Below are 17,662 nucleotides of genomic sequence, written 5' to 3'. Positions count from 1 at the left end.
AGAAAATACCTTAAGCTAGTTGACATCTTCACCTTTTCTAGGTACTTTAATGTCTTTTTTTAAAAAATTAGCCATTTCAAGAAACTAACATTCAGAGACCTTTTATAAGTTGTTCTCATGCACCCTCTGTATTTTGTGGTTGAGATTTGCTCCCATCTAATACACAATACCTTCAGTCTTTTCCTCATGTTGATTCCTTCTCCATAGCCCAAAACATTAGACTATCTTCATACTGCCTTAAAACTGTAAGAAGTGTTGGATTTTTCTCACCTTTTTTCCCTGCTCAAGGTAAATTTCAGCAAACTTTTCTTTCTTTTTTTTTTTTTTGAGACCGAGTTTTGCTCTGTTGCCCAGGTGGGAGTGCAGTGGTGCAATCTGGGCTTACTGCAACCTCCACCTCACGTGCCACCATGCACAGCTAATTTTTGTATTTTTTAGTAAAGATGGAGTTTGGTCATATTGGTCAGGCTGGTGTTGACCTCCTGACCTCGTTATCCGCCTGCCTTGGCCTCCCAAAGTGCTGGGATTATAGGCATGAGCCACCGCGCCCAGATGATTTGACAACTGGGAGGTCAGTGTTGTCCTTTGAGAGAGCAGCTTTGGTACTGCAGGAATAGAAATCAAGGCTGGTGAACACAGGAGTCTCCATAGCATTTTCTCAGTCCTTGTCCTGTTCGTCTTTTTAGATAAATAATGTTACTAAAGTGTCTTGAAGCTGTCCCTTTTTTTCTGCTGGAACATCTTTCTCCTGCCTCTCTCTGATATTTTTTAACACAGGTTCTTTTGTTGGATTATGATATACAGAGGCTTCAACTTTGCCTTCCTTCTCTCACTAAATATTACTCCTAAGACAGTTGTATCTACTTCCAAGGTTTCAACTCTCACCTTTCTACAAATGACTCCTAAGTCATTGCAGACCCAAAATTCTAACAGTTGACTCATCTCCACAAATCCCATTAACGCTTCAGACTAATCATTTTTCATCCCTACTCTGTATACTTTCTCCTGATTTCTTAGTATTTTTCTTAATGATTTCTCTGTCACCTAAGAATCATCTAAGCTGAAAGCCCAGAGTCATCTTATACATAATCTTCTTTCCTTGTCTTCTTCTACATTGTCTTCTCCAACCTGTGCTCTTTCTCAACACCACCCCCCGCCACCCATCATCTTAGTTCATGTCTTTATCCCTTCTCATCTGGACAATTGAAATAGCCTGTAACCAATTTTTTCTCCTTCTTTAACTTACCTCTGCATTGCTGTAGTTTGCTTCCTGATTCACATATTTGATATTATCTTCTTGTTCAAAATATGATTTACTCTTTCCATTTGTTTATAGCAAAACCCCTAAGGTTCCTATAAAATTTAAGACCATTTACAACTTGAATCCAGCTTACTTTCCAGCTACCTTCTTTTAGGTCTCTCACCTACCTCACCACCACTTCACCATGTCCCTTTGCCCTAAAAAGCCTAGAGTTCCCATCATATCACACTGTTCCCTTTGCCTCACATTTCTGTACCCATGAGAAAGAAAATGTTACTAGAATGCATTTAATTTTTCACATAAAGATGCTATAAATTCCAAGATTATCTTGCACTTCTAAATATTTTCAAGGCATTCAATTTTGAGCACATGGAGTACTATAAATAAGTAACAGTATAGCTGATGTGTTTTTTACTTTGGGGAATAAAAACACAAAGTGAAAGTTGTATTTACTCTTACCTTAAGAATTAGATAAACCTATATATAATGGCAAACATTTAAAATCATGCCCTAAAATGCAACTTTGGGCTCTACAGCCAGTGACTTATAAAGAGGACGTGCTTAGTGAATATTGAGTCGTGCTGAATTCAGCTCTGGCGTCTGAAGCTGTATCTGATGTCCTTACTACATAGATTAAGAAAACTCAATATGGCACTAGCTACTTTAGCAAGACAAGTTCTAATAAGTAGAACAGGTCAAAAGTACTTAATAGTGGTTAAGAAACAAAAATATTAACAGTTGTTTTCATATATGAAAGTACAAATCACAAAAATTAAATACTAATATACCTGAAATAAGCAAAAAACAAAACAAAACAAAAGCAGGATCATGTAGGAATTCAGCATAGAATCATTTCTACTATACAACTTTCATACAACCAAAGGGATAATTAAGATGCATATGCATTCAAGCTTTGAAAATGCCAAACAGCAACCCATGAAAATATCGAAATTAGCTCAGTCGAGAGAGTGGGATAGCACATTGTACTTCAAACTCAGTACATATTAGCAATATAAGGAGGTTGCCTGACTGCTACTTTCACTTACGGCTTCTAGGAAGGAGTTTTTCAACTGCTGCTTGTAGTTGAGAGTTAATGTGTCAAACTGAATGCTTATTCAGGGGTACCTGAAGATTTCCTCTGCTTTAATTTGTTAACTTTGTACACTTACTGATAACAAATATGTACTACGTGTAATAAAAGAATAGGTAATGCCTCTTCAGGAAACTTCAGTGTTGGGTTGTAACATCTGCCACAAGTGAGTATTTAATGTCAGTGGTGAATAGCCTGTGCTTTTATTATAGCTTAGAGAAAACACTTGGAAAGCTTATCTTCTACCCATGCAAACTCTTTTTTTTTTTTTTTACATAAGAAATAAGAATAGTGTGGGTAACGTAGATAACAATGTCCATAATTAAATTAGAACTGCTTGTCAGCCTAATCTTATCCCAGTATTCCTCTTTAAAAAGTAGCAAGCAACAAAATGATCTTAGTTCCTTTTACTGTGTAGCCAGAGCAGATTATATTGCCCAGTGTGGCTCAAAAGTTAGTCATCACCAGACAAATTCAAGCACTTATTTCTATCCTGTAATCCCAATGTAGGCTCAAAAGTCAGTCTGCTCCCGACAAATTCAAGCACTTATTTCTATCCCTCTGTACACTTGGAACGGCCTACTGCACAATGCTTCTCTTTTCTTGTGATAGTTTATGTTTTTCCTCATTACATTGTAAAGTCATCAAGGGTTGGAGCCAGATCTTGTCCACCTATATGTCCCTATTACTTAGCAAACTCTGCACGGTGGGCATGTAGTGAATTTCTGTTGAAAGGTATCTCAGAAGTTTTTATCAAAGAAAAAAATACTGAATTACCCAAATAATCAGTTTCTGCAAATTCCTGTTAGCATAACATTTCTCATTCTTTTGCTTGGTTATTGAATAATATTATATCCTATATGTGCATATTTTATTTGTTTGGTTGCAATGCTGTTTCAAAAGACCTTACAATTTCCATGATTTCCAGTGTTACTTTGATTTTGTTTTATAACTTTAAAAAAGTATGATTATTATGATTAATTTATGCCTTTAAAATACTGTTATTCTAGTTACAGATGAATCCATTCCCTCTTATTCTGGAAGTGATATGCCAAGAAATGACATTAACATGTGGTCAAAAGTGACTGAGGAAGGAACAGAGCTGTCACAACGACTCGTGAGAAGTGGTTTTGCTGGAACTGAAATAGACCCTGAAAATGAAGAACTTGTGCTGAACATTAGTTCTCGACTACAAGCAGCAGTTGAAAAACTCCTAGAAGCCATAAGTGAAACTAGCAGTCAGGTAACCTCCTTATATTGCTAATATGTACTGAGTTTGAAGTACAGTGTGCTATCCCACTCTCTCGACTGAGCTAATTTCGTATTTTCATGGATTGCTGTTTGGCATTTTCAAAGCTTGAATGCATGTGCATCCTAATTATCCCTTTGGTTGTACGAAAGTTGTATAGTAGAAATGAGTCTACACTGAATTCCTACATGGGCCTGCTTTTGTTTTGTTTTGTTTTTTGCTTATTTTAGGTATATTAGTATTTAATTTTTGTGATTTGTACTTTCATATATGAAAACAACTGTTAATATTTTTGTTTCTTAACCACTATTAAGTACTTTTGACCTGGATCTTGGCCAGTATTAATGCTATTGCTACTACTTGATACCATTGTAAATTATGAGCAATTTAGTTAATGCAACATAGTATTTGTCTTTTGAGGAGCAACGTGAAAAATGTTAAATAAATCAAAAATGGTCAGTGGTTCCAATAGGCTACCTGTTTTTAACACGCTATTAGAGAGAAACTTCTCCAAAATTTGTTAATGCTGCCAGTAGTCAAGCGTGTGGGCTCCGCCTGAAACATTCACTTCCCCAGGCCAAGACCACAGCTCATAGCAGCTGTCTGCTTATGTGACCAGGTAGTGAAGTACAGCAGGAGTCTGACCATGGCATTTTCCAGATTTTTCCCAATTTGTTAAATACTAAATCCACACTGTGTTATTTAGCTTCTACTGTATTGTTGTAATTTAAATATCACTGAATGGATCACAAAAGCTTTGTGTAGAGCAGTAACCCTACGGCAGAGACTTTTCAAAGTGCAGCCCTTAACCAGCAATATCAACATCACCTGGTAATATGTTCAATATATAAATTCTTAGGCCCCACCCCAGACCTACTGAAATTGGGGGCCCAGCAACCTGTGTTTTTAATGAGTCCTTTATATGATTCTGATTCACACTGAAGTTTGAGAACCACTAATCTGTGGATTATTAGTATAATGTTCACATTGTTCTCTGGCTTAATTTTGAAGTACTCTATTAACATCTTTTATATAAAATGTTAAGCTAATTGTTGACATTAGGTATAATAAGTTATAAAGGTATTTTTTATAAGTTATAAAAGTATTTTTTTATAAAGTTTAAGGTATTTCTTAAGTGAATAATATTTTTCAGCTTTTCGAATAGGAGTTTTTAAAAACTTTCTTATAAACTAATTTCAGTTCAGTTTTTAATCTTCCATGGATAGATGCTTAAAGCCATTGATTTCTTCAGAATAGTCTCATTAATTAATAACTAAAATTATCTTGAACCTGATGAATATTTTTAACAGATTGACACAGAGTAATGTGTCATATCTTTGTGAAATAACTTATATTCCACTTTCCTCTTCAACATGTCATTATTTGGTTCTACTTTATAATAGTATACTTTCCTTTAACTTTCTTTTTTTTTTTTCACTTATTATAACAAAATGTAAAACAGCTGGGAGGCATGCTGTGATATCTTTGTGTTTTCAGTGAAAGAGAAATTCAGGAAAATAGCTTTGTACAGGATACTCTGATACCAGAGAAGAGAGCAGCGTCTGACATATTAGAGTATACTGGGGACCAAGTAAAGTTTACTATGGGACTTGATGCTTAAGATGAGTCATTCAATGGCAAAATTTTTGAATATCAGGGCACTGGACAAGAATCTGCCTTATAGGCTGATTGGCTGATTTCATAACGTGTATTATAGGAGTTATTTACTTTAGATATTTTATTTGAGGGATAACTTGCCCAGTGGTATGTCCAAGTCCATATTATAATACATTTATTGCAATAGTTTTACCTCTCTTTTGCTTGGACAGGCTACCATACAATCAGGCTTATGTTTACTTTACTGTTAGGTTCCTACTGGTTGGGATAGCTTTCATGATAGTATTAAAAAGAATGCTTAAGAGACTGCCGTAAGGCCCTTAGAGAGATAATCTCTTTAACACAATCCTTATTCAGTAGTCTCTTTGTGGTTCTGCGGAAATGTTATCTTTGAGAGTATAGTTTCACAGATTCTAGCCTCCTGGATCAGATAGAAATCAAAACCATTCTCTTCTTTGGGAATAGTTTTTCAGCAATTAAAGTTTTCCAGAATCCAGAAGTATTATTTAGAGCCATAGGAGGTTATTTACCAAGAGATTCCCCTAGGCCTTGGAAGAAATTAATGGATATGTAATTTATTCCCATGGTATGATTTTCACTATAAGAAATTTTCATGGGCTTCCTAATACTTGTTTTTAAGAATTACAACATCAAAGCTACATGCTTCTATATTTTCTCAAGAAAAAGAATCTGAGGATGAAACAGTAGTATAACTTAAGATTTTGTTTTGTCATTGTTGTGTTTGAAACATAACTGTAATCAAAATACTGAAACGCATTTTGCCTTCAAGTATTATCGCTAGTATGCTCAGCATTGGTCCAGGCTCCGTCAGGGTAATGTTTACAGGTTATAGGCCGTCTGTGAAATAACTTAGAGAAATAGGTGAACAAATCAAAGTCCAAAAGAGAGCAACAAAAGTGTTTTACAGTTTGAAGAAAATAATTTATGAAGAAAGGTGGTTAAATGGTTTGACATTATTTGATTTAAGTAAAGCTATTTTGTTTAGGAAACAACTCTATGCTGCAAATTAATAGCCTTCAAATATACATTAAAATCTTGATTATCTGAAACCTGGGGATAATAAGCTATTCTGGATAATTAAAAGTGTGTTCTTCTAAGTCATATTATAACTATTTTTGATTGCAAGAAGTTTTATATGCTTTCTAAAACAGAGGGGAAGCAAGATAGAATATAATTTGAATTATTCTAATTCAGTCACCTTTCTGAACATCAATTAATGTATCATCAGTTAATATTACTGTTGTTACAAGGGCTGTATGCCACTATCCTGAATCATCTCTATTTAATATGGCTTTTTTGAGTCTTTTTTGCCCTAATTTTACTCTATTTTCTTTGTGTAAGCTTCTTACCTTGACCTGTGTTCCTAATATAACTACTGACTTACAGGTTTTTGTTTTACATGGATGGAAGCAAGTTTTACATGCTTCCAAAAATGGGTGAAACAATAGACTATAATTTCAATTATTTTAATTCCAGGTCATCTTTATGAACATGAATTAATATAATATTCCATCAGTTAATATACTGTTACGAGGACTGTTTGCCCTATAGTCATCTTAATCTGTTACTTTTTGTAGTCCATTTTTCTCAGTAATTTCTGTCTCGTATCTTTGTAGTTAGTTCTTATCCTGACCTAAATGTTACTGTTTATGAAGGGCTGTTTCTTACTTACAGATTTTGTTTTTGCTTCAAATAAGAGAAATTGGATATCAGATTATCAAAACAAACTGTAGTTTGCAGAGGGAGCAGGGAAAGAGTATTTTAAGAGGTATTTGATAGGCTAAGCATGGGTCCCCACAATTCATAAAGCTGAGCAGCTGGGATATTGACAACTTCTACCTGCCAAAGTCCCACTAAAGTCACATTTAACTGCAGCAGTGATAAGATTAGTCCTCTGTCTTGTATAGGTATTTATTAGGGTTTCTTATGCAACCCTCCAGTTAGCCTGTGAACGTGCTTTGTTAAGACACCTTCACAGACTAACTGGAGGGTCGCGTAAGAAAGCCTAATAAAAAATTTTTATTGCCTAGTCCAGACTTGTAAGAGGCAACTGCCCCTCCACAGGAAATACAATCCATTTCCCTGTAAATTCCGGCTTTCTGTAGAAAATGTAATTTTCTCTGCCCTAATTATTAGCCTACCTACCGTGAAATAGTTTGAGTACTGGCTTACACAACTTTATAGTGTGAGTCACTGTAGAATGGATTTGTGTTGGTATTACCTGCCTTCTTTAGCATGCGTTTTTCCATTTAAATAAAGGCTTTGTGGATTTAGGATATTTAGTTACTGGATAGAAAAACACCAAAATGAGGGCTTTTTCCTTTCTTTAAAACAACTTTCATTATTGAAAATCTTTTAATATTAAAAAGCAAGTTGTTGATCTAAAATTCTGAGTGGCTTACTTATTCACCATTGCCCAGGTTTCTGGAGCTACCCAGAGGCTATTATATATAACTTGGGCTTTTAAAGTTTAGTCAGGGTTCATAGGACACCTTAAGTGGTATAGTTTTCAACTATTTTATACAGTGTAGCTTTAAAAAGAATTTTTTCCTTAACATGTACTCCATAAACAATATGAAAATAGGTTATAACTGAAATGTCTATATTTAGTTTTAGTGACTGCTTGAAAGATGAGTAATATTTCTAAGGAAATAGCGAAAGTAAGTTTTTAATTTTCCAGAAATAATTATGATTATTTTATATACTTGAATAACTTATTACTACTAATGTGGACTCCAACATAATTAATTTCACATTTTTAAATTAAAGCAATTTTTTAATGGAACGGAAAAACACCAACTTATCTTACAGACATTATAAACTTGTCTAAATGCCGTTTCAAAGCCGTGACGTGGAACTTGGATCCTGTCTGGCAGGCTTTTTTGTGGGCGTATTAATTCACATTCCACCTGTCAGTGTACCTATAGGTAAAGACATTAAACCACACCCTCTGTTCTGACCTTTTCCTCAGGGGACACTGACTAGAATCCTTTGGCTCAGCATGAGAGGCTACTTGAATAGCTCAGTTCAAAAGAGCTTTTCCTTTTGAATAGAGTGAAGCAGCAAGAGCAAGGGAAATAATGTTGCAACTGGATTTCTCAAGACTGCTACTATGGAGATTTCAAACTTGAACTTCCCTGCCAGGTTCTACTTTGAAGGCTTACTTATTACTACAGACATCGTTGATACTAAAAGCAGTTTTATTGCTCATCTAATTAGATGTTTATATTTTTATTCTTCTCTTCAAGGATTTAATTCTGCTAGTTTAAAAGGTGTTTTTGTTTGCGTGCTTTTTGTTTTTTGTTGTTTTTTGGTTTTTGTTTTAGTTTGGGTTTTTTTGAGGGTGGGGATGAAGATTGATAAGAGACCTAAGTTTTTTTAGATTTTTAGTTTTTTTTCCTGGACTTTCCCTTCCTTTTATTGTGCAGTTGTATGAATTAATTTTATAATGTTTATTTGGTAGTGCTAAAAAAGGAAATTTTTATACTGCTATGATAGATCTTGATAAACTAAAAAGAACTTTTTAATGTACTAGAAAACTGAGAAAGCAAATTAGGAAACTTGGCAGCTGTATCTTCTGAGATGGATTCTTATAGCACCTATTTGGCAACTGTCAAACTCAGTGGCTCATGGTTAGAAGAGCAAGATGAAGACATTTATGAGGTTGAGTCTCGCGTGCCTTTACCACATCCTTTTCCTCTATGTGAACATTTGGATGAAAATAACTCAGTAATTGTTAATACTTCTATTTTCCATTTTATTCATAAAAGAAACGGGCATATATTAAAGCTTATTTCTAAAATTTCACTGCCTACCCCTCCTTATTCAGTAAGTATAAAAAATATTCATTTAAACACTATAGTGAGAAATTAAATTTTAAGTGTCTATATTAATGCTAAATGGGATAGAACCTTGTTTGATGTGTTACTGTTCATTCATCCTAGATGTATTTAAGGGCTAAATTTGGTCTGAGTTCCAACTTGGCTATGTTTTTAATTACAGAAAGCAGAATGAGATAATATTACATTTCTCCAATGCCAGGCAGGTTGTTTAAAAAGATCTTGCTTTTCCTTAAGATTCTTGCTTTTGTATGTTTGTGATGCCCATCCTGAATAAGAATGGAATAATTATTATATTTGAGAGACTGGGTATTGTGATACTTATAAAACAGCTAAGTGAATTGTCATTGAGCAATTAGGAAATATTTACAATCATGATATATTGGCTGTTCCAGACAAGGAAAAAAGGAAGCTTGGGTTCTAATTTTAATATTCTTAACAACCTAAGGAACTTACTTTTTGTTTTTAATATGCCTCCTAATCTTGTGGAACAAGACCCCTTTCTGCTTTTTATAGGAAATATATTTTATAAACATTGCTAAGGATAAGTGTTTAGCATAAAGAGGCTTGAATATTTAGTATTTCAGGTTCACTACAAGTTATTCAGTATAACTAAAAGTTATTCAGCACTTTTTATGACTTTCATAGCTTTATCCTGAACTATTTAATATTTAACAAGCCAAATGGTTTTCAGAATAGTTTTGTTACCTCTTTTGCAACTTTTATATTAAAGTGACAGAATATTAACTGATACTTTACATGTACTTTTAATGTAATTATGTTTCTTAAATATTTTGGAAATATTGAATATTAAATTTTATATACTTCATATTGTTATAGATATTAGAAATAAACATACTCTTAACTGAATGGAAGAAGATTCTTTAAATATTAAGTATTTGGATGAACATTTGAAGGGTGTCTCTTATCTCCCGATAAAGTATAAATCTCATCTGCTGTAATAAATGAAATTTTTTTGCTAGATTTACTATATTTGATTGTTCCAACTTTTTTGTTTTATTTTATAAAACTGAAGTTTTTCTTGTGGTTTTATGATAAATATTTAAATGGATTATAAGCCTGGTTAAATCTTGTCAAGAAGTAGAACATAGAAGCAAAAACTTATTTAATTTACTTACCTAAAGCAAGCATTTATTTTGTTGTAAATCCTTTGTTGTATCCCTATAGTAAATTTGAAAAAGGAAAAAAAATGCATATCCTTTTTAGTCATGTGTATTTACTAGATAGTCATTATGTAATGAACAGAAAAAAATGACATACGTGTATATAAAAGCAATTGATATGTTTTTAAAATATGGATTGTGACTGTAAATTCAGGAAGTAGTTGTATATAAATTAGTTCATACTTTATTATGTGTCTTTATAATAAAAATTAATGATATTAGTTTTCCACGCTTAAAGGAAAAACTTACCAACTAAAAGTAAAAATATTCCTTTTGAGATAACATATTATGGGTATTTTAGGAAATAATTTATAATTTAGAATGTATGATTAATTTTCTATTATGAGTCTTGTATGTGTATTCATATTAATTTTAAATACGTTGTAAGTGATATTTGAAGTATCCTATTAAAACAAGAATAATCACATACTGGATATTTTGGAAATTGATTTAGAGTGGCCATCAAAAGCTATAGGTACTCTAAAATCCATTTGCTATGACAAATGCTGCTCGGATGTGAAAAGCAGAAGTCTTTAACAATAAAGTATTATTTAATATTATCATGATTTTGTAATACATTTTCGATATGTGTCTATAAATTAGAAACCACTACATTTGATCATATTTTAAGCTTAAAATGTAGTAATATCTTTTTAATGCACAAAGTACTTTATATATAAATTTACAAATTCTTATGACTTTACTGTGAGCCTGCTATTAATATATGTGATGATTTTTTGTTAAAATTTTTGGACTAAATACTAGAAACATTTGAGTTCAATTTTTTCCCATGTAATTGTTTCAGTAATAACAGATAAGCAAGTTATTCAAATAACAGATAAGCAAGATATTCACAAGCTCAGAAAACTAAGGCAGAGACAGTACTTTTCTGCAATTTCACACAGCTCATTTACTAGCAGTGATCAAGAGAGCTTTGGCCTTAAGCCTCTTATCATCTTAAAAAATTGTTTAAGAATATAATCAGTATGTGCTATTGGTAGTATTTTAAGGAATCTGTGTTTATGGTTAATGTCTCTGTATTGTAAGGTTTTGAAAATAAGCTGAATATTCATAGGAGCTTTAGATGTTTCACAAATGGACAGAAATACAAAGCTTTTAGTTAATAAGTACGTGGATTATAAATATAATTTCATTTTGTTGTGCCACTATGGTTTTGTTAATTGATGCCACTGTATTAATCGTGTATTATTAGTCCCCCACAGTATACAACAGATACTGTAGGAGTCACAATCCATAAATACTAAATGTAAAAGAAAGTTTATCATAGACCATATAGCTACATAAAATTCTTTGGCAAATACAATAAATGCCTGTGCTTTGTTAATTTTATATCTTCTTTTATATGATAAACTACACAGCCATTGATTTAAAGTGGTTTATATCCAAAAGAAGCATATTCTTTTGTTCAGTAAAGCTAGAATATGTCACTTTACAGAAAGTTGTGCACAGCCAATATACATGTCTCCTCTGATTTATCCTGCCTGCTAATCTTAGCATGCATTGGCAATATCTAAATGACTACAATTCAGTAGTATATCTCTATTTTAAAATCCCCCTTTTTTCCAGCTTTAATGGGGAACGAAACTAGTATTTCCACACTTTATTTTCTTTTATGTATTGTTTCCCTCTTTGTTTAGCTTGAACATGCGAAAGTTACACAGACAGAGTTGATGCGTGAGTCATTTAGACAGAAACAAGAAGCAACAGAGTCCCTCAAGTGCCAAGAGGAACTTCGAGAGCGCCTTCATGAGGAGTCCAGGGCCAGAGAACAGCTAGCTGTGGAGCTCAGTAAGGCTGAGGGTGAGCAATTTGCCATTGACAACTAAGGGTACAGAAATTTCAGTCTTAAAATAGAGACTTTTGATGCATAGCCAGGTTTGGAAGCCATCAATCTAATTTAGAGTGACCATTAAAAAGTACTTGTGGTTTATCTTCAAAGTTCCTCCAAGCAATTTTTAAAACTATATGTATATATTTAATTATAAAAAGAATTTATAGAGTTACAGAAAATATTAATAATTTCAGAAAATACCAAAAAGGATGGTGGTGACTTGTTACCATAATCACACCATCTTAAGACAACCTTTGTAATTTAAAGATCAGGAAACTGAAGCTAAAAGATGTTATTAAATTGTTAAAGGGCACCATTACCATTAAATGGTGATTCCAGGCTTTGAATCTCTAAAGCCCTATGCTCTTTTTAATTCTTCTCTGCTGTTATGGGTGTTGGCCTTCTAAAATTACTTAAAATACCAACTTTCTAATTTTCAAAATGTGATTCATTTCACAAGCATCTAATTTGTATTAAGCTTTTCAGAAACTTATTGTTTATATCTGTTTAATAAAGTGAGTTACACCTACGTGATGTGATACTTTAGTATGGCAAAGTATTAGAAAATTCAGAGAAATTTCATGTTTATGCACAATGGTAAACAAGGAAATGTCTGCATTGACCATACCCTATTAAAGGTTGATAGTTGTTGTGATGAGCAGCAAATTCATTCAAGACTTTTAATAGGTTGGAATGATGGAAAGTTTTGCTAACAGTACACCTTTTGTTGTTTATATTAAAACCTAGTGGTTGAATCTGAAATGAATAATAGTTCTATTTTCTGTTAATTTTATTTTATAGGTGTCATTGATGGCTATGCAGATGAAAAAACTCTTTTTGAAAGGCAAATTCAGGAAAAAACTGATATAATAGATCGTCTTGAGCAGGAGTTGTTATGTGCAAGTAACAGATTGCAAGAATTGGAGGCAGAGCAACAGCAGATCCAAGAAGAAAGAGAATTACTGTCCAGACAAAAAGAAGCTATGAAAGCAGAGGCAGGCCCAGTTGAACAACGTATGTATTTTCAGAATTTGTATGAAACATTCCTCTGATTTTATTTATATTCTTCAAAGGCTTAAGGTGGCTTTTTTCCTCTTTCAGTGCCATTATTCATGTATTTTATGGAGAGATTTGAAAAATTATAAGCAAATCTACCTTATAGATAAATGTCTCATTAGCCAATCATGTGTAATTAGGTTTGTTTTTTTTTCCTTTGTCTTTTTCTTTTTCCTTAGGCAGATGTTAACAGGAAAAGATAGTTCTTCATTTATCCTCAGACTTCTGCTTCAAGAGAAAGCTGCAAATAATGAGGCAGATATTTTTAAAATTGTATAAGGTTTAGTTCTAATAGCAGAGAGGCAGCAAAAATGTATACTTGGATTAAATATCTAAAAGCACTGATCTGGCACTAGTAATGAGCAGGTGGAGGGGATTTTTGACTTGCAAGCAGAGTAGATTTAAAAAGGTCAGTGGCTGGTAGGCTGACATCTAGTTTAATCTAAGTAGGAATTCAAATAATACTTAAATGTGTAAGTAACCTTTCATTTTTCATTAAATAAGAAATTAATATCTGGAAGTGAAAGTTTGTTTAGCAGTAAATGTCAGTCTTTGTAATGATGGAACTTTAAATCCTGTTTACCATGTCCTCTTTTATGTTACACATGCAGTTGGATTTTTAAATGTTTTAATTTTTCACTTATTTCATTTTATCAGTTTAGAAATACAGCATACATTTTTGTAATATAGTTAAGTTTCTTCCGGCTGCTGAAATTAATTAAACAGGTTTAGTTTGGAATTTTTAATGTGGAAAGTATATGTCATGCAAAATATTCAAGAAATACTGGAACTTCTCAAAATATTACCAGTGATAATCAGTGTCTTCAACTCTTGCTTTTGATACGTGTGTGTGCATGTGCATTGTCCCATTTTAGGAAGTGGGAGACATATAAATTATACTTTTGTTGTGTCTTTTTTTGTTGTTTTTCTCTATTCTCCTAGGACTAGTAGATGCTGCAGTCGATGCAGCAGCGGGAGCAGGTGTGTGTATACAATTGCATGGCCAGTGTTTGGGTGGTAGACTTGAAACTCCAAAATGCGGGTGACCTCTGGATTTTCAACCAACTAACATCTCTAGTTTTGCAGTGTTGCTGTTGTTTCATACTTACAGTTTTTAACAACAAAAAAACTTTTCTTACGATAAAAGTACAAATTTTCATTGAAATTAACGTCTGAGATTCATATTGACCATCATCTTATGATGTCTGTTTTTGCATAGAGCTTAAAACCATTTTGATTTTTTGTTTGTTTGTTTGTTTTTGAGATGGAGTCTTGCTCAGTTGCCCAGGCTAGAGTTCAGTGGTGTGATCTCAGCTCACTTCCACCTCAGCCTCCTGAGTAACTGAGACTACAGGTGGGAGCCACCACGCCTGGCTAATTTTTTGTACTTTTAGTAGAGACGGGGTTTCACCATGTTGGCCAGGCTGGTCTCGATCTCCTGGCCTCAGGTGATCCGCCCACCTCGGCCTCCCAAAGTGCTGGGATTACAGGTGTGAGCCACCATACCCAGCCAGTTTGATTTTTTTAAGAAAACATTTAATAAATTAAACTCTTTCAATCTATGAGTTTTTAAAATGTTCCTTCTAAATCAGGAAGTATGTAAGATGATGGTAGCAAAAGATCAATAAAATTTAATAAGAGACTTTCTGGTTGATTTATTTTTGTATTAACATCTAATATTAGTATTGTTTTAAAAGGAAAGCTGTTTTCTAGAGATTCCTAGTCCTGAGTACAATGTTGGCATACCAGTTAATTTAAAGACCCTAGGGATATGTTCTTTCCATTTTCTTCATTAGAAGATTGTTTTATTTTTACTATATAAACTGTTGTATTAATAATAATAGCTAACACATAGTGCTTACCATACCTCAGACACTCTTCTTTACATATATTCACTCATTTAATGCCAAAATAACTCTAAGAAATCAGTAATAATAATATTCTCAGTTTACATATAAGGAAACTAAAGGACATCATCGTAATTGTCACATGGGAGATAAGTTGCTGAGCTAGGTTGAGCCTACAGTCTGTTCTTAAGCACTACACCATACTGCCTCTCATAAATGTCAGTTTTTCCTTGATTCACATACATGTGACCATGCAAAAGCAACTCAGGAATATGGATCTAATAAGGAGTAAGACTAACAGGAAATTTCAATTATAGCTGTATTTATATTTCTGTAACTCTTAGACTTGCCTTGGTTAAAGATTTACAGTGTGTGATCTTCATGTTTATTGTGTATGCAAATAAAATTGACTTTATGGGTTTGGAATGAATTGCTTTTTGCCTGAGGTGAAGAAAGCAGTGAGTTTTTTTCTGTGCTTGAATTTAATTGGACTTTGTTCTTTACCCAATAGTAAAAATAGATTTTTTTTGGTCATTTGCTATGTTGTTTTCACAAAAATATTATTTTTAGTGACAGGACATATTTTTGTTAATTCTGTATAATTTTATTAATAGCTTGTTTACTTATATAGAAGTATTTTAATATAATTTTGATATTTTCATAAGAGAATATTTACTTTCATGTGTATTTAAAATTATTCTCAGCCTTTTATTTCATGAAGGTAAAATTTGGACATAGTTATCAGGGATTTCATTATCATAACATCATTAATTATGATTTAATTCAGTATACTTTGTATTAATGCACAGAATTACTACAGGAGACAGAAAAATTAATGAAGGAAAAACTAGAAGTACAATGTCAAGCTGAAAAAGTACGTGATGACCTACAAAAACAAGTGAAAGCTCTAGAAATAGATGTGGAAGAACAAGTCAGTAGGTTTATAGAGCTGGAACAGGAAAAAAATGCTGAACTAATGGATTTAAGACAGCAAAACCAAGCATTGGAAAAGCAATTAGAAAAAATGAGAAAATTTTTAGATGTAAGTATTCTCAAGTTGAATATTGATTTTTCTCAGTAGAATGTTCTTTGCTAGTATACGAGGCTGTGAATTTTAAATCATGAAAAGACTGTAGAATTAGTTTTTCAATGTTTTATTAGGTGTCGATTCTGCTAATTGATCAAAAAGTACTATTCCAATTTAAGACTCCAATAATTTTTATTGTACGGCACTCAGAATTAAAATCAGTAGATTTTATTATGTATTGAATTATACATAATAAAAATTATGAATAAGCCCCACTAGTTTACATTTCCAAATTCAGATCAGAAGCTTATTCTAGTTTTTTATTTAACCACAGGGTAAGATAGGCAAAGAGATAATGGGCCACCACTGCTTCACCTGTAAAAGATACACACAGGTAACAGTGTGGCCGTTGGAAACGGGCCTGGAACAGTGGTCATGCTGCCATTACTCTCTTCCAAAAAGATGTTAAATCTCTCATTTCACATTTTTTTTCCTTTGAGATTATACTTAAACCTGATATTCTCTTCATAGATCAGAGAATCAGATTCTTACTCATTTTATAACTTTAGGCATAAAACCTAGATTAGGATTTAAGAAACTGACTTACCAAACAATTTGTTTTATTTATTTTGTTTAATGGCTAAACTAACAGTGGAATTCCTCCTTTGTTCCAAAAAAGGAAATTCATTTTAAGGTGAATATTTTTTCATCCTGTATCTAATATTACTTGAATAAAAAACGAAATATACTTCAAATAATAGTTAGATATTAATACTTGAATTTTTGTTGAGGAGCCAAAATAGGTTATATGGCATATAAAAAATAAAATGTTGGCTGGGTGCGGTGGCTCACATCTGTAATCCCAGCACTTTGGGAGGCCGAGGCAGGCAGATCATGAGGTCAGGAGATCGAGACCATCCTGTCTAACACAGTGAAACCCCGTCTCTACTAAAAAATACAAAAAAAAAAGTAGCCGGGCGTAATGGCGGGCGCCATCGGGAGGCTGAGGCAGGAGAATGGCGTGAACCCGGGAGGCAGAGCTTTCAGTGAGCCAAGTTTGCACCACTGCACTCCAACCTGGGCGGCAGAGCGAGACTCTGTCTCAAAAAATAAATTAATTAATTAAAATTAAATGTTATCTTTTAAAACTTTTGTGGTTTGGGATATTCCATAGCCATCAGTCCTTTGTCTTCAAACAAAACTAACATGTGTCTAAAGGGGAAGTAAGAAATTATAGCTTCACTAAATACTGTTTCTTCAGCTACTGTTATTATTATTATTATTATTATTAAACTTTTAGGAGCAAGCCATTGATAGAGAACATGAGAGAGACGTATTCCAACAGGAAATACAGAAACTAGAACAGCAACTTAAGGTTGTTCCTCGATTCCAGCCTATCAGTGAGCATCAAACTAGAGAGGTAAGAACTTTACTGACACTGCCCACTTTACAGTAATTTGTATCAAGTGTAAAATAAGATGCATATCATTAAAAACTTAAAAGTGGATTCTTTCTGTTGTATGTAAATCTTCAAAATCAGAAAACTTAATATTACTTAAGCAAGAGAAGGTAATTAACCCTAAAAATTGTTGGTATTGAAATTTGGAATCATTTCCATC

At 33.1% G+C, this 17,662-nt stretch overlaps 1 protein-coding gene across 9 annotated transcripts in view; it reads left to right on the top strand.

The window, feature by feature from the left end:
• AKAP9 (A-kinase anchoring protein 9) overlaps positions 1-17,662 on the top strand; it is a 177,085-nt gene that overhangs the window by 114,218 nt on the left and 45,205 nt on the right. For all 9 annotated transcript variants that reach the window (XM_023226720.2, XM_023226722.3, XM_023226721.2 and 6 more), the window contains 5 exons: positions 3,362-3,594; positions 11,920-12,082; positions 12,915-13,127; positions 15,826-16,058; positions 17,344-17,463. In XM_023226720.2, coding sequence (XP_023082488.2) covers positions 3,362-3,594; positions 11,920-12,082; positions 12,915-13,127; positions 15,826-16,058; positions 17,344-17,463 — 962 coding nt within the window. The remainder of the gene's footprint in view (positions 1-3,361; positions 3,595-11,919; positions 12,083-12,914; positions 13,128-15,825; positions 16,059-17,343; positions 17,464-17,662) is intronic.

The sequence above is a fragment of the Piliocolobus tephrosceles genome, chromosome 8 (assembly GCF_002776525.5).
Source record: "Piliocolobus tephrosceles isolate RC106 chromosome 8, ASM277652v3, whole genome shotgun sequence".
NCBI classification, from domain to species: domain Eukaryota; kingdom Metazoa; phylum Chordata; class Mammalia; order Primates; family Cercopithecidae; genus Piliocolobus; species Piliocolobus tephrosceles.
This window is presented reverse-complemented; position numbering and strand designations above follow the sequence as displayed.